This window comes from Microcaecilia unicolor, chromosome 1 (assembly GCF_901765095.1).
Source record: "Microcaecilia unicolor chromosome 1, aMicUni1.1, whole genome shotgun sequence".
NCBI classification, from domain to species: domain Eukaryota; kingdom Metazoa; phylum Chordata; class Amphibia; order Gymnophiona; family Siphonopidae; genus Microcaecilia; species Microcaecilia unicolor.
This window is the reverse complement of record NC_044031.1, coordinates 600,213,777-600,232,298: the sequence shown is the minus strand read 5'-3', so window position 1 is coordinate 600,232,298 and position 18,522 is coordinate 600,213,777. Positions and strand designations below refer to the sequence as shown.

Here is an 18,522-nt window from a genome sequence, read left to right as displayed (position 1 = left end):
TAGGGGGGAATGCACCACCTGTAAAAAAAAAAATTCAGCACCTCCAATCATTTTGAAAAGTTGGCTCCTATGATGGGGGGGCCATTGGCACTCATTTCTTTCCCAGTTCACACCTCCTATACAGAAGAAGGCAAGGACAGAAATAGGAATGTGCACTGATGGTTCTGCACATCCTCACAAACCCATGCTGCTGCCATTACTGTAGCCACTGGGCCTTGGACTACTCCCTACTTTGCTATGATGTAGTTCACAAGGGAATGAGAAAATATATGGGGGAAGGGGTGTGGCTGCTGGTCTTCTTCAGATGGTGGGACCTGGGCTTTTTCACCACCACAATTGAAGGGGAAACATAGCACTGTCCAAACATAAATCCCTATTTTACACAGAATATTGAGGTAGGAATTAAAACATTCAGGCCAGGACATTCACAATTCCCTGGTAATTTACTAAAGACTCTGCAGAACATGGATCTTTTTTCTTTTAAATACATTTAATGATGCCAGCAAATGCATATGTATATATGCTAGGATGTACAGTGGAAACAGCCACTTTGGAAAAAATGTTTGAAAAAAGGGCAGAATCATTCTGAGTTTTACACATGTAAGCACTGCTAACTATATATATAGTTGCAAATCTTACCTGATTTCACTAAGCTGCACGTACAAGAAGAGCCAGTTAATCAAGCAAAATGACTCTTTTTACTGAATTTTGAACTGGTGTGAATACCATAAAGGTTAACACAATCACCCTGTCAATCACTGCTGGAGACTCCAGGTCCAAATGATCAGTTAGCTTGCACTAACTCATGCCTCAAAGCAGAAGCAAAAGCCAACATGGGGATTTTTAAAAAATATTCAAAAGAAGGTTCACAGAGCAGTAACACTGTAGACATACAAAAACATATGAATCCTCCACTTTTGTAGCTGTAAAAAAAATTTATACAATTTTTATACCTTAATTTTATACTTTTTTAAAAAATGGAAAGAAAAATCCTTGGAAAGCTTCATCCAAAACTTAGGACACAGGAACTTAAACTTCTATCAGCAGCAGAAAAAAAATCTTCCATCAAAATTAATACAATCTTCTTAACTTTTAATGCAATATACAAACATTTTCCACTTATCTCAAAAATTATCTGAAAACCATTTTTACACATCTCAAGGCTTTAGCTGCCACTGTCCATGCTTCAGGGAACCATGGACTATAAAAAAAAATACTCTATTAATCCACTCTAAAATGGTGCTACCTAGTAAAGCTTCATGAAAATATACATATATTCCCATCGTAAAATGGGAATTATGCATAGGGGGCAATTCTATAACTGGGTGCGTTCATTTCAATGCCCCAAGATCACACAGTAGGAGTTTATTCTATAATGGAACCTGGAAGCCCACATTCCATTATAGAATACTAGCATAACCCAGTATTGACATACCTAACATGTAGGTGGCTGTATTTACATCAGCCTTAGAACTGGTATAAGTGCATGCACCTAAATGTGGCAGGTACACCTGTAACTTACAGTATTATATGTCATAGTAAATAACGGCAGATAAAGACCTGATTGGTCCATCCATTCTGCCCACATTCTTCCCCTGTGTACAACCCTCAGAAATATGCACTATGTAATTTCTGTGGGTATTTGCAGAATAGTACTTAGGCAGAATGTTGGCATTTATATGTCAAAGACAGACAACCAAACAGCAGCAGCAGCAGCAGCGATCCAAGAAAGGATAAACACTGCAAGTGTTTATCCAAATGTCAACTTTAATGGAAGCAGGACCCTACCTGGCCAAGATTCAGAAAAGCCTTCTTCAGGGGTCACATAGGTTTCCATAATACATTCATAGATTAAATGTGTGTACTGCAATACCTGCATAGATAAAGCTCTGGTCCAGTTCCAAAAGTCAGTAACCACCAAGTTGACATTTGGATAAACTCTTGCAGTGTTTGTCCTTCCTTGGACCGCTACTGCTGTTTGGTTGTCTGTTCTGCTTCTGCAGTAGACTGTCTCCTGTTTGTTTCTGATTTACATGTCAAGTCAATGCTCTAGCAGCAGATGACCCTGACAGATGCCATTATTCTAGGCATTTACATACCTAGTGCCTAGATTGTAGAATTGCCCTGATAATTTTTTGGCAGGTCCAGACCACAGCTCCTCGAAATCTTTGTATCACAAAGCATCTACACATGAGTATGGTTTTTGTAAAATAGCCATTCACACATGTAAGCACTACACATATCAATGCCGCTATTTCCAAATGCAGATGCTTCTAAAATGTCCTACTAATAGTGCACTTTTCCTTTTCTTTATGGTTACTGACCATTTTTCATTTCATTGCCTGTACTCTATTTAGTATACTAATGGTCTCTTTGTGTTGGACAAACAGGGTGAAACTGGTCCGGCTGGTCCTCCCGGTGCAGCAGGGACAGTAAGTAACCAAAAAGCTTATTACGTGACGTAATGTGAAGAGAATTTAGAATCCAAGATTTGCCATTGAGGGTCAGACTGTGTGCTAATGTGGGCATTCACTGCAATTGTAGCCTTACTAACTGTGACAGCGCAAGTGGCAACAGCAAGATTGTCCTGAAATTAGGGAGGTGCATTCATTTGAATTGATGCAAGAAATGTCAACGGCATATCCCAGGTCATTTTCACGTCCTTGTCAACAAAAATGAGCAAAAAAAAAAAACATGTCTTTTCATGTGCTGTCAATACTGCGTGCTCTTCCAAAAGGGTGTTCACTGTTCACAGAATGCAAACTCTTTCCTGATAGCACATGCATATGCAAACCATTGTGCATACGTACACCATCAGGAAAGAGTGTGTGCTCTTTCAGAAAGAATGTATTCTCTTAACAAGATCACTGCCATAATGACAATGAAAAAAATAAACCTGAATATTCCTGGAAACAACATGAAACGACACTTTTCTGGCTGCACACCACCTAAGAAAAGTACATGCATATTTTTTCAACCTGCACAAACCAACCTGATATTCAGCTTCAAAGTATGGTTTGTGTAGTGATGGAAGTACACACATGCTTTGAGGCAGCACAAAATCCAAGTTCAGATTCAGATTAATCCTCTGAACATTTACCCTTGTTTACCCTTATGTGATAAAGGGGCAAAGTTATCAGTGTGGGCAACTGTTAAAATGTGTTCATTTTAATACAAGTCCAGTTTTATGCAGTGAGACCTAATTCTTAATGACTGGGGTTAACAGTAAAATGGTACATCTTAGCAGTAATCCACATTGATTAACTACATCCCCTACATAGTAATAACTGGGGATAACAGTAAAATAACATTTCCTAAGGGTAACTCACATTGATAACTTCCTACTTAAGGGGTAAGTTATCAAGAATGAGACTGAAATCAAACTTCTGATTGTGCCCCTGAGAAAGTACGAAAGTGATAGATACATAGCCTATAATATCCTGAAACAAATTTTCATCTACATTTGGTTAAATGAGTTATAGTGAGGGACTCTTGAGGCCAAATACAAGAATAAAGAAAAATATTGGGAAAAAATAGTACAGCATCTGTCCAAGGATGTCAATTTATAAATTTTATGAAGAGAAAAAGCAAGTTCATAGTTAAAATCTGTGTCTGGTAACACTCCTTTCCCCCAGTCCAAGTCAGTGTGGCCATGCAAAGGGTGCAGCTCTGGGTAGGGAGGGGGATGAGAGGCACTGGCTAGACTAAAGGCCTGTGTGCAAGTAAGGGAATCATAAGTAGGGAGTGTTAGTGTGGGGACAGCTAAGGATTTAGGGCCAGATTCTATATAAGGCGCAACGAGTAAGATATGTTAAACTGTGCATGTGGCCAATTTATTCTCACTACTCAATTGAGTAAAGAGCCAATTAGTGATGATAACTGACCGATAACAACCAATTATTATCACCAATTGGCAATAATTGGAATTTACACACACTTCTTTTTAGGCATACTGAGGTGTGCGTAAATTTCAATGCGTGTAGCTGAAAAGGGGGCCCGATCATGGAAGGAGTGTATATATGTGTCAGGGACATCAATCAAATTTACGCGTGTTATAGAATTTGGGGGAACGCGCATACATTTAGGCGTGCATACTTACATCAGGTTTTCTGTAGCATAAATGGCTATACCTAAATGTAGGTGTGTTTCCCGGCCTATGCGCTTTTCTATAAACTGTTTCTTACTGTAAACACAGTTTATAGAATAGTGCTATGCACGTTATTCTGACACTCCTACATTTTAGATGCCATTTACTGAATCTGGCTCTTAGAGTATATGTATTAAAGGAGCTAGTGAGTGGGATGTGATTGATGTGGGTGTGCTGTTCTTAGAGTGAGTGAAGATGGTGTGTGCGTGTGAAGGGATGAGAGGGATATGGAGTGTGTGTGCAAGTGAAGGATTAGCGAGAAGGAGAATTGGACTGTATAAATAGCAGTCTTATCTTTAACCACTATAACTCAACCAATCAGTCGCTGAATATCAACTTAACCGGTTAAGTTTTTAGCAGCCAAAAAAAAAAAACGGATATTGAATGCTGGTCACCAGAAACAGCATGGCATTGAATATCTGGGTTTATCAGGGGGACAATTTATAAACACATACAGAATTAGCATACTTCTGTATGGATGTCTCACAAGGAAAACTTCTAAAAAGAAAAAAAAAAGCTTTCTATGTATAAGAAGATCTAAGACAGTGGCTTGCTTGCTTTCTGGGTGGGGAAAAATATATGTTCATACCAGGCACCAAAGGTCAGATAAACCACATAAAAACGAAAGAAAAGAAAAAAAGAAATTCCACTGGGTTACAACCATGTCTTTAAGAGGAATGTGTAACTTCCAAAGTGCATATTTACTTAATTCAATTGTGGAGAGTTGAAAGGAGACATTTACTATAGGTACTCTGCTTTTCATAAAGAAAACTTCAATGGGATGACTCAAGGTGACATCACAGCCAGCCTGAATCATTAACGGCATCAGGGTAGGTCAGCTAGTTGGTGACTCCATTAACGGTGCGGAGACTGCTCCACAACAGCTTGTCCACTCCATAGAAGCCACCAAATTTGCTGCTTCCAAAGAAACTACAGAAAAGCACAAAATGAACTTCAGATGTATTCCTAAAAAGTGCAGTCATTTGAAATGATGTAGGAAATGTCACATATCTTATATCATTTCCTGTCGTTTTCTAATGGAAACAGCATTAACAAGAAAAAAAAGTCACATTTTGTCTGTGATTAACACTGCAGACTATATACACACACTATTTATTTGCAAATAGTGTGCATTCCTCTCAGATACTGTTCATATTGAAAAAAACTGTGCATGGTTAACAACATTGGCCCTTTGAAAATTGAAAATTTTAAAAATTAAAGGAAAATTTAAAAAAAATCTTGAAAACAACTTGGGAAACTAAACAAAATAAGGTTGGCCCTGCATACCTCTAGGATTTATATAGACCGACCAAGTGCTGGATGCCCAGAGCTTGCTCCCATGGTTCAAGCATTCTCAGGACAGATCTAGAAACTATTTGAAGGGCAGGATGTGATCATTGACTGAACCCATGGGCAGAATTAGTGAACCAAGATGTCACTGTTTGCTAACAAATACTATTCTGATCTCTTAAAAGTGTAATATCTTCTTAAAGCAGACGTGCTAAAATAACCAGAGAGTATAACCTCAACACATCAGGAAACACCAGAAGCCTCTTATCTTTTTCTGAAATTTACTTTTATTGAATAAATGTAGCTAATTTACTCACTGTTAGATTCTCAGACGTTATTGCCCCAAGGCAAGAGACTTCATAGTTCTGACAGCTGTATTGGTGGGTGGAGGTGGAAATTTGAGGAAAAGGAAGCTTTATGACTGAGGTGAGGGAGTTATCAGGTAGATGAAGGAGCTTCAGAGATGGGATGCTGATTTGTGCAATTTGTGAGAGAAAGAGTGAACAAGGTAACAAGCCAAGTTCACTGAAGGGAGCAGGGACATGTGCATCCAGAGACAAGATGGAGAACGTCTGTCCTCATGGGGACAGAGAGGTCAAGAAAAACACCTACAAGCCCAGGGAAGATGAGATAAAGAGACCAATCGGGAAAGAACCTGAGACCAGATAGCAGAGGTGGTCACAGAGGGCAGTCCTTGATTTGAGAGAAAGGTGATACCCTGCTGACCCATAGGAACAAAGATGATAGGAGTAATCAGGAAATGATTGCAGGTAGACAAAGGAATCAAGCTTGACCGAGAAAGGGAAGAGACCTTTACATGAGAATAGACCACTAATAACAAACTTTATACAAACAAGCAGGGGTGTATGTAACACTATATTACATACAATGTAATATAGTGTATGTAACACTATATTACATACAATGCATTTCTCGTATATCATTTCAGGAAGTGACTGCAGCAGTAAAAATCCTTAAAAGTGAGAACAACATTAAAGGCATTAAACACATTTTAGGGCTACATTATAAAAACTAGCATAAGGCTGCCAGGGGCAGAACAAGTACTGTGTTATCAGTTCTAGCCAGTTATTTATTGTAATTTATTCCACTTTTTTTTTCATTCTTCAGGCAGAAACAGTTGCAGAGCCTGGTGCCCCAGTAAGTAATGTCTAATGAGGTTTTTGTTTACCTGACAGTGAGGCAAAGGATCTGGTATGACATTTGCAAATTGGTGTTCAGTTCTCTCTACTTTCACCCCCATCAGTCAGCTTAGAAAATCAGTTGTCATGGAAATGGTTAGCCAGGGTGATGTGGTAATGCTGCATTGTGATGCACAGCTATATCAACAAGTGATTGGTGTGTTACATCTAAAGCAATTTTCACTGTACAGAATGAAAGATGGTCATCAGTGGAAAGTGCAGCCCAGGCCGGAAGTTGAAGTTATCACTGTAGAAGGATGTTAAATGTTTAAACTATCTGAAGACAATTAGCTTACACCCTTTTCCTTTTTCTAAGACTAGAAGATTTAAAGGGGTAGCTCTTAAGGTGCAGTAAAAGTCAGGCATTTGCTGATCTTTAGTTTACTAACTTGCAGTAACTCAGTACTACAGGTTTATCACTCCCATGGCTCAATGCTCCTGGGCACTTTTTAAAGGGGCCAGCACATGATATTCTGAGCTGCCCCTTCCCCCATCCCCTCAATGCTGCTCTTAAGAACCCCTCCCCCTTCCCAGGGCCTACCTGACACAATCCCCAGAGTCTAGTGGGGTCAGGGCAAGGGAACAATCCCCAATTGTTCCTGTCCCTTGCCTGCACTGAGTTTAAAATGGCACCAGCAAACCCCAAGTAGTAGTTTCATGGTACTAACATTAGGGGTCAAGTAGCCATTTAAGGACCCACAGCTAGTGGATCACTGGCGCCATTTTGGAGTCAGTGCCATCAAGAGTGGAGCAACTAGAGATCATTCTTGCCTGAACCCACTAGGGGACTTACAAATGGGGGTCTTATGATATAGGGATGTCTTCCAGTAGGGGGAAATTTTCAGGAGAGCACTAGACTTGGAGGGGGGACTTCATGTCAGGGGAGTTTGTATTGGGGGAGCCTTTAATTGGGAAGGGGTCTGGAGGGGGTTTGTGCTTTTGGGGAGGGGCAGTATGTGACGGGCGGGGTGGGGTGTGAAAGGGGGCGGGGCATTTGTCCTCTTTTTGGGGGGGACAAAATATGGTAACCCTACTACTGACTGCAAGCTGTTGTACATTAACCTTCATGCTTTTATTTACCTATGCTGTTGTGTACTTTAATTGTACAATAAATTCCTCTTTCTAGAACTTTTGGTATAATTAATCGTTCTTAAAGGGATGAAGAAGAATTATTTTCAGTTGTCAGAGCCTTCCTGTCCTTGGGCAATAAGAGATGCATCTTTAGTCCTTTGATTTTTCTCTCCTGACACCTGCCCTGTGTGGAGTTTCCCTGCTATAATAGCTATATTTATAGTGCCAGTTTTTCATCCTTCTTTACTAGGGAAAGTGTAGAAAAATCAGCTTCAAGACATAGGGGATAGCTGGTACATAGATCGGAAGAAAGGAATGAGTTTTCTTAGTGTGTTTCTGGTAATAAACCCATGATGTGACTTAGTATATTTTGGGGTCCTTTTACAGAGCAACGGTAAACCCAACGCAGGCTTATCACTCGCTCTTCCGGGACTACCGCTGGCCCAACGCAGCTGCCGGAGGTAGTCCTGTCCCAAGCATGCGCCATTTCCAGTGGAAAAAGAAAACCCGGCGGTAATTGGGCTTCACCACACGCTGCCCAGTTACTGCTGGGTTAGCACAGGAGCCCTTATCGCCACCTCAGTGGGTGGTGGTAAGGTCTCCCTTCCGCCTGGGCATGTGGTAAGAGTTCTCTTTCTGCATGGCCATGTGTGCTGGGGGATTTTTTACCCGCTGCAGTAAAAAGGGCCCTGCCATGTGAGAAAAACGGCCCCTGCCGCTAGTGCAGGGCCCTTTTTCCCATAGCTTGGCAAAAGGATCCCTTTATTTCCATTAGTTAGAGTAGATTCTGCATTCAGATAGTGAAAGAAAACCTTTCAGAATATAAAGAAAGCCCTTAGCAGCCATACAGGGCATCCCAGTTTCTTCTATGTGTTCAAAGGTGTGTTCCTTTTAATTTTACTAGGTCTAGCTTATCTAACTTTCTTACTTTGTTTTTATTTTTACTATAATTTATTTTTATTTATTAGGATTTATTTACCACCTTTCTGAAGAAATTCACCCAAGGCAATGTACAGTAAGAATAAGCCACATATAGGCAATAGACAATTATAGCAGGAAACGTACACATTATGTCATAGTATGCTACTTACAATGGCAACATAATACATATTAAAACATTTTAATAAACAGCATAGGATATAAGTGGAGGTGGAACATATAGACAGATAAGCTAGAGTAACAGGAGTTAGAAAGAAATAAGAGTAACTACCGTAGGGAAACATTGCATATGAAGTCAGAAAAAGTAAAGGAAAATGATTTCAGCTAGAGTAGGAGTAGATAAGTGTGTGTGTGTGTGTGTGTGTGTGAGTGTTTGTATATATATAGATAGATATAGATAGCCCAAGAGGAATTCTTGCTAGGTATGGGATGATGAAGAATTACTTGCACATGCCATTAGATGGAGCTGATGGCTATATCTTCTGGCTTGAGTAAATTGAGGACATTTATTTTCTTTTTTTCATCTTCCAGAAAGCAAATCTTAATGTCAGCATTGTATTTCTGTCACCTAGTCACAGATAGATTCTTGTTATCGATAATTTTTTAAAGTGTTATTTTGACATTTAAAAAATTTTTTTAGCTGCCTCACCTTGCTCGCTTCACGTGAAAGATATTATCCCTGAAGGGTGCTTGATCAGTGACAGGTTAAAATTAATATGCAGCACCAAATCATTACCATGTTTGAGACTGCTCCATGATTTCACTATATTATATGTTTCTAAATCTGTCCACTGGGATGTAAAATAGATGATAGCTGGTTTTCCCACCAGGTCTGGACAGGATACAGCTGGTGTACAGTGCAGCTCAGGATGTTACTGTTGTAATGCACAATCTGCATCTTTAACATCCTTGCAGGCTGTATTTGCATCAGGCTCCTGCAACTTAGATTAAATAATACACTTAGTCTATTTACAGCTCAAAGTTTTACAGATTTCTGTTCCATCTGTGTTGAGGCACCAGTCCTCACTTTTACTTCAAACTTCTTTCATTTATTTTGATTTGACTAAAGGAACCATTTATTTTCCCTTCATATTACAAACAATTCTCCTCATGTCCTGTGATCTGAGCTGGATCTATATTTATGTCTAACCCACCTCCTGGACAATAAAAGAAAAAGCCTTCATCAACCTGTCTCAACTGGACCATCCAAGGATATCAGAACCAAAAACTAAAAAGTGAATAACTACAATCTGTAAGTTGAAATTTTATTTTAACTACATAACTATTTCTAAAATTCTGATTCTGAATCTGTTGAAACTAAAGTCCTCAACCCTCTCTGCAGTGTCTCCAAAGAAATTCACACAAAATTGCAAAGTACAGTCATTTGATTCTTTATTACTGAAAGCCTTTGATCTCCCAGGCCTGGTCTGAACTTACAAATTTAGAGAGTTTCTGTCTCAGACCTGTTGACTGAAAGCCTTTAATCCTTTTGTGCTGATTGCTGATCCACGGAGTCTTTAGGAGTGTAGTGCCACATAGTGAAATTTGCCTAAGGAGATTCTGACACAAAGAATGAACCTTGGAACAGCAGATCAAGAGTCCTCGGGGATCCCAGTTGTGTGTGGGAGAGGAAACTATAATTCCTACCAACCAAAGAGAAGACAAAAGTATAAGAGGTCAAATACCTACATAACAGCACTTAAACAATCACCTCACTACCATACCAAACCACAGGCCTAGTGAATGCCAGATCAGCTGCTAAGAAATCCTCAGTGATCCATGATGTGATCCATGAACATCGTCTTGACATCTTAGGAATAAGTGAAACCTGGCTAGATGAAAGTGGGGGTTTACCACTGACTGAACTATGCCCAATAGGTTTGAACATTCAACATCAACCAAGACCATGAAGATGGGGTGGAGGGGTAGCAGTCCTGATTCGGGATACCATCAAACTGCACAGACTCACCATTCTCCAACTAAATGAATCAGAATCTCTTTTAGCAGGGTGATCATGGGAGACTTCAGTCTACATATCGAAACCCCAGATACCGGGGGGGGGGGGGGGGGGGGGGTGTCACGTGATGCAGCCTGCCTGAGAAGATGTGAGCGTGAAGAGCTCCGCAAGAAAACCTCTGAAAATCAGCTGTTTTAACTATCTTCCCCTCCCAAATTGTTCACATTTTTGCTGGGACTTATATCTATACCTCCATGCTGCTGCGCCAAGTCCTCTCAGGAGAGGGGATCGAGGTATGCCAATAAAATTATTGAGAACTCCTCGAGATAAATAGCGCTCCCAAGGGCTCAAGATGGCGGCAGAACAAGCTGCGTTTACTGTCCCCATGGGAGACTAGGTTCAGGAAATCACGAGCTCGGTGTCGGCAGCGCTAGCAGACAGCTTGAATAAACTGCAATCAGCAGTGGATGAGCTTAATGAAAAAATTGATACCCACCATCAACGGTTGACGGAAGTGCAGCAGAGAGTCTTGGCCCAGGAGGACGCGGGGGTGCACATGGCACCTCAAAACACTGAATTATGCAGGGAGACCAACAAACTAAAACTAGAGGAAAAAGGAAACAAGCAACAGAGGAATAATCTACGCCTTATAGGGCTTTCCGAATCAGTGAAGGACATTTATCTCTACAATATTTTTAGCAAACGGCTGCCGGAGCAGTTGGGGCTCCAAATGGATCAGGAGCAATACGGGTGCAAGCTCACACACTAGATTGGGCCTAAATTAGCAGAGCAAAATAGAGCACGACCAGCAATAGCTGGGTACCTCAATTGGAGGGAGAAAGAAACTTTGTTACGGATGCGAGTCTTTCGGACTGGGGAGCCCTTTGCCTCCTCCTTACGTCTCCGGGGTGGTGGATGGCACAGGGGATGGTGTAACCGATCTCCCGCATGGATCTGCTTTTGGTGCTGTTCGTCTTCTAGTACTTCAGAACGCCTTGTGGGCTAGGCGGTCCTTGTGCTGTCGGAGAAGATGAGGCGGTGGCTGCTACCTTGACAGAGTGGGTCTCGGAGTCAGACTGTGGCCATCAGGGCATGTCGCCCCCATGGAGTGGGCAGAGGACCTTGTGTTCCGTTTCTACACGGCCCACTTTGCGGGCTTTTCCTACGGTGAGTTCTCTTTTCTGCTGTCTTCTGGTCTCGGCACCAGTACTTCTCTAACATGGCCTCAGGTAGAGAGCTCCGTAGGTAGATCTGATGGCATCCCGGGTGGATGCCCAGGTGCCTTCTTTCTTCTGACATCGGAGAGAGGGAGATTCAGCAGGGCTGGTTGTTCTATTGCTTCCTTTTGCCGGAGGACGTTCTTCAATAGTGTTTCCTCCGTGGCCTCTCTGCGGCCGAGTTCTTTTCGGATTACTCTCCACTTGGTCGAATCATTCTGGTATCTCCGGATTAACCAGATGCGAATATGGTGAGGTTCCTGGTGGTGCCTTCATTTTGAATCCGCTTGACTCTGAGCTCTTCCTTCTGGGTCCGCTCCTGAGTGGATGATCCCTCTCGCTTTGGTTTTATGGCCTGGTTTTTTGAGAGGCCAGCTCTGAGGAATAGAGTTCTTTGGACGCTATGGTTACTGTTCTGTTGCGATCTTGTATGTGGTCCACGGTCCACTGCAACCATGTATTCTCTGGTGTTGAGGATTTTTTGAGGCTGGTTGCGGCCCACACTTGGTCTTCATTGTGGGCGTCTGTTCCTCAGCGATTGAGTTCTTTCTGCAGGATGGGTTGCAGAAGGGCCTGGTCTGGCATTGCACTCAGAGGTGGTGCATTTCTTGCAGAGTGCTTTGCTCTTCCGCTGCTGCAACCTTCTTCTTCTCCCTGAAACCTTGTTCGTAGAGTCTAGCTTGGGGCTCCTTGTCTACCGAGCATTGCTTCAGACTCCTTTTGTTCCTTTGCAGAATGCTTCGCTTAGGAACTTACAAGCAATGCTCTTGGTCACCAGTTCTTCAGCATGCAGAGTGTCTGAATTTTTAGCACAGCCATGCTGAGCTGTTTTGTTCTGCAATTTGCTGAGTCTGGCGTGACCTTGCTTTCGGTTCCTTCTTTCTTTTTTTTCTGGCTGTGGTTTGGCTTTTCTTTTTCAGCCTCTCTTTCTTCCCGCCTTTCTGGAGGGGGATATCTAATATAATAATTTGCTCTTGCAACGTTCCAATGTCTCTGGCTGCATTCGTAACCATCTCCTGACGTCACTGTCCCACAGTAGAACCCTGCATTAGCCATTACAGCACGCGAGCTTCAGCACACGATTGCGACTGGCAGCTGAACCGCTTCAGGCTACCTTTGCTTTGGCTTCAATTTCAGCTGTTCCTCTGGACCCGCCCTCATTTCCTGTTTCCAGAAGGGCAGGACCACAGGAACAGCTGAAACTGAAGCAAAACCAAAGGCACTCTGAAGCGGCATCTGTCCGTGCTCCCCTTCACTTTTTGCGGTGCAACAGCAGCAGGTAAAAACTTTTAACAGGCAGTAATAACGAAGGGGAGGGCCTGTAGCACACTTCCTGCTTGCAGTCCGAGGCCAACAGTGGGTGCATGGGACGAGAGAGGGAAGAGAAAGGGGGCCCAGGGATGAGAGGGGGAAGGGGATCCTGAGACAGAGAGGTGGGGAGGGGGGTCCTGAGACCAGAGAGGTAGGGGTGGAGGGGGGTCCAGAGACCATAAAGGGGGGGAGGGATCCAGAGAGAGGGGGGAATGGGGTCCTGAGAGAGGGGGGAGGGGGCACACACTCACTCTTTGTCACATACACTCTCTCTGTCATGTCTGTGGTCATGACCCCTCTCAGACTTACCTTATTTCTGGGGGTCAGCTTCTGAGCTGGCTTCTGTCTGTCCTTTCTGAGTTAGTTTTGTCTCTGTGTGCTGGCTGCTTCCAGTGTGACTCTAATTACTCCACTATACTGCACCTGTGTGTGTTGCCTGAGTTAGCTCTGCCTCTGTCTCTGTGTGCTGGCTGCTTCCAGCATGGCTCTGATTGCTCTACTGTGCTGCACCTGTGTATGTTGAGCCTTTCTATGCTTCAGTATGCTTTCTGCCTGCTTCTTGGTTTGTGCTCGCCTCGCCCTCTGGTGACCAGAACTGGTGGCTGACATAGACTGTCTTGCTGTCCCTGCCCAGTCTGGCCTGGATCTTCCAGGCTGCCAGACTTGTCTTTCTTGTTTGTGCCTGAACAGCACCCGTAGTTGCCTTGAGATTGTTGCAGCATGAGCCTCAGGTGCTGATGGGCTTTATTAATCACCTAGAAACTTCTGTGGTTGCCTTTGCATCGCCTAAGGTCCATGGTATGCTGGTGTTCTCTGTGCACTTCTGCCTAGTCCAGTTATTGTCTGAGATTCTTGCCTGATTCTAGTCTAGTCTTTGTGTAGTTTATCTTGTATTGTATTGCTTGTTTCCCAGTATTGTCTCTTGTTTGTATTTCTCTGTCTAGTTCTTGGTTGTCTGTGTTTCTGGTTTAGTGGCTGCCTGGCAGCTTTCAGTTCTGTCTCTTACCTGTCTGTGTTTCCTTTTTTAGTGGCTGCTTTGCAGCTTTCAGTCCTGACCCTTAAGCCTGTCCATTTCCTGTCTAGTGTAGTATTGTCTGTCTGTGAGTTCTAGCCCAGTTTCCTGCCTTGCTGCCTATGTATATTCCTTTCCCCTCTGACCCTTAGTCCTACCCTGTTCAGCCTAGTTGGTTTCCAGTTCCTGCCCTGACCGGTAAGTCCTGCCGGCCACCTGCACCTGGGGGCTCAACCCCTGGGAATTGGTGGTCAAGTGCAGGTGAAGTCTAGCTGTCCCTGCCAGAGTTCTGCCTTGTCTCTGGTGTGGGGTGGTTTTGCCTGCCGCTGCCGCTCCTCGGCAGTGGCCCAAGGGCTCACAAACCCAAGTTCTGCTTTGAAAGCCTGACACTCTCTGACACACTCTCTCTCTCTCTGTCACACATACACACAGTCTATCTCTCTGTTTCTCTCTCTGTTTCATACACACTCTCACTCTCACACAAACATACACTCTGTGTCTCACACACTCTCTCTCTCTGTCACACAAACACACACACACACACACTCTGTCACTCTCTGTCTCAATAATTCTCTCTCACACACACTTTCTCAAACATACACACTCCAAGGAAAACCTTGCTAGCGCCCATTTCATTTCTGTCAGAAACGGCCCTTCATTACTACTGAGTACCGGCACCTTTTCCATTGTCTGCTAAAATTGACCCATGGTCCCCATGTTTTAATGAAAGTGCTCAGGCTCTACACACCAATTCTGCCTTGTCATAGATTCTGTGACTGGTTTCAGGGGGCCTGGCTATTGTGGGATGAGTTCCTCAGTGATCACCCCCACACCTGAAGGATGACCTGGTATTTGAGTACCGGCACCTTTTTTGCTAGAACAAATGCACTCTCTCTCTCTCTCTCTCTCTCTCTGTCTCTCTCTCTCTCTCTCTCTCTCTCTCTCTCTCTATATATATATATATATATATATATATATATATATATATATATATATACATATATAATACAAATGACTTGACTTAAATTAGGAGTCCATCTGCGCTACCCAGATCAGACTATATGACAGAACCTGAAATATGCTTCCCTACTTAATCCTTTTGAATTCATCCCTCTTCCAATCCTCGTTATACATTTTTCCTTAATCAACAACACACTATCCCAATATACACCCTCTTCCCATTCCCTACATCTACCATCTTCCTCCCTTACCCATCTTACTCACCCACATTTTGTTGTCCACCTCTTCATATATTATATTACAGTCATTATCTAATCTGTGTTATCTTGTAAACCTGTTATATTATGTAAGCCACATTGAACCTGCTAATAAGTGGGAAAGCGCGGGGTATACATGTTACAAATAAATATATATATATATATAAATATATATAAGTACGTAATGGACATAACACAACTATTCCGTTGACTGTTTCACATGAACTTTACCATACCACAACATAATTTTGTATTTGTTCACACCGGAGTCTGCAAACGCCTCTCTGGTACTATGTAAATCACATTGAGCCTGCAAATAGGTGGGAAAATGTGGGATACAAATGTTACAAATAAATAAATAAATAAATATATAAAACATGAAATCCCTGGTGTCTTATGGCAACCCCCACTCTCCAACCCCTCCCCAAGCCCCCCACTTGCTCCTCCTTCTGTCTCTACCATCTTAAAAAATGGCAAGCACCCAGTCCTGTGCCTCAGACCTGGCAGTAACTTAATTGTGCTCGCATTGTACTTGCTTCAAAAATTCTCTGTATCTGGGTGGAATAGCCTCTTTAATATCCATTTACATGAGCTATATGCACTAGCACCCAACACAAGGATTTGCTTCAGCGTAAAACCTTTTTTTTTTTTGCATGGGCAGCTTTTGAAATTGGTAGTTAACCACTCATTAACTGTACACTGGTTAGTCTGGTACTTTTCTGAATTGGCCCCCGATGTAGCACAGACTTAATGAGGGGCTTTCATATCTCAGAAATCTAGCCATTAACCCTGTGTAAATTCTAATATGCTCTACCAAAATGGGGGTGTGCCCATGGGCATGGAATGGGCAGACCGTGGGATTTCCAAAAATCTATGCAAGTAGTAACAGAATATACCTGCTCTGCGTCTGACACGCCTAGAGTTATGCGCAGGCTTGGCTGCTAGGCATATTCTATAAACTGTCTAGGCATATTCAGGTGCAATTTACAGAATACACCTAGATGGAAATATTTTTGGCACCAATTTTTCCTGCTCCATATATGGAATCTAGTCTCAAATATATGAGATTAGACCAATCCCACGTCCTGTCCATGAGATCTGTCGTTTCTTTCTCTATAATATCAGCAAAATTCGCCCTTTCCTTTCTGAGCACACTACCAGAACCCTCATCCACGCTCTTATCACCTCTTGCTTAGACTATTGCAACTTACTTTTCACAGGTCTCCCACTTAGCCATCTCTCTCCTCTTCAATCTGTTCAAAATTCTACTGCATGACTAATATTCCGCCAGGGTCATTATGCTCATATTAGCCCTCTCCTCAAGTCACTTCACTGGCTTCCTATCCATTTCCGCATACAGTTCAAACTCCTCTTATTGACCTATAAGTGCATTCACTCTGCAGCTCCTCAGTACCTCTCCACTCTCATCTCTCCCTACATTCCTCCCTGGGAACTCCGTTCACTGGGTAAATCTCTCTTATCTGCACCCTTCTCCTCCACTGCTAACTCCAGACTCAGTTCCTTTTATCTTGCTGCACCATATGCCTGGAATAGACTTCCTGAGCTGGTATGTCAAGCACCATCTTTGACCATCTTCAAATCTAAGCTAAAAGCCCACCTTTTTGATGCTGCTTTTAACTCCTAACCCTTGTTCACTTGTTCAGAACCTTTATTTTATCATCCTCACTTTAACATTCCCTTATCTCTTGTTTGTCCTGTTTGTCTGTCCTAATTAGATTGTAAACTCTGTCGAGCAGGGACTGTCTCTTCATGTTCAAGTGTACAGCGCTGCGTACGTCTAGTAGCGCTATAGAAATGATAAGTAGTAGTAGTAGATCTTGGGTAAATCACTTAACCCTCCATTAGCACAGGTACAAACCTAGACTGTAAGCCCTCCAGGAATAGGAAAATACCTAGTATGCCTGACAAACTCTGGATGTTCCTTCATTTCGCATGATCTATTTGGATGAATATAGAAATTCAGTCTTCTATGTGAAAGGATCACAAGTGTGGAATACTTTACCTAATAGAATAATGATCTAGAACAGTGATGGCGAACCTTTCAGAGAACGAGTGCCCAAACAGCAACCCAAAATCTAATTATTTATCGCAAAGTGCCAACAGGGCAATTTAACCTTCCTCACAGTTCCAGGGTCCCCCCCTCCCTCCCTCTCAGTTCTAGGGCCCCCCTCCCTCCCTTCGAGGTCCAGGCCCCCTCCCGCCAAATTTTAAAAGTCATCTATCTTACCTCATCGGGGTTAGGGCGGCAGCAGCGGTAAAAAGCATGCAGGCTCGGCTCGGTGCTTAGTTCAGTTTTCCCTTCTCTCTCTGGTCCCGCCCTCATTTCCTGTTTCCGCAAGGGCGGGACCAGAGCTGAGAGAGAGAGAGAAGGGAAAACTGAACTAAGCACCGAGCCGAGCCTGCATGCTGCCGCCCTAACCCCGACGAGGTAAAATAGATGACTTTTAAAATTCGGAGGGAAGGGGCCTGGAACTCGAAGGGAGGAGGGAACGAACTTCCGGTGGGTCTCTCCTCTGCTCAGACACAACTTTGAACTGCTAGCGCGATCGCGCCAGCAGTTCATAGCGGCAGTACGACTCTGGCTGAGGCGACAGTGCGCGTGCCAACAGAGAGGGCTCTGCGTGCCCTCTCTGGCACGCGTGCCATAGGTTCGCCATCACTGATCTAGAATAATGGTTAAACAAACATTTCATTCCATATCTTATCCTTTTTTGTTAAACTTTCAGATTCTATATAAATATTTCTTCTAATGTTCTGTATTTCATGCATCAAATATATTGTACTTTGAATTAACTTTATATGCTTGATTTAATTTGTTCTAAGCCACACTAAACTTGAGATTGCTCAGGATAATGTGGGATCTAAATGTCATAAATAAATAAATAGCATATGTTGTTTGCAAAATTTAAAAGCATTTAAGATTGCATTGAAGACATTTTTTTTATTTCAAGTGGCTTATGGAAATGTGAATTAAGTTAATCTCTTATACTGGTTAAATCTGTTTTATTGATGATTGGTAAATCAGTGACTTGTATGCACAGGCCTGGGCTGCACTGCATGATGATTTAGCTGCAGAAGATATGAGCTGTCTGATGACACTGTTTATGATCTGTGGATTAGTTTTGTATGCTATATTGTTTT

The 18,522-nt window shown here is 42.6% G+C and overlaps 1 protein-coding gene across 1 annotated transcript in view; it reads left to right on the top strand.

The window, feature by feature from the left end:
* Positions 1 to 18,522, top strand: part of COL22A1 (collagen type XXII alpha 1 chain) — a 743,309-nt gene that overhangs the window by 522,978 nt on the left and 201,809 nt on the right. The window contains exons 31-32 of the mRNA XM_030219538.1: positions 2,391 to 2,432; positions 6,566 to 6,595. Of these exons, the coding sequence (XP_030075398.1) occupies positions 2,391 to 2,432; positions 6,566 to 6,595 (72 nt within the window). The remainder of the gene's footprint in view (positions 1 to 2,390; positions 2,433 to 6,565; positions 6,596 to 18,522) is intronic.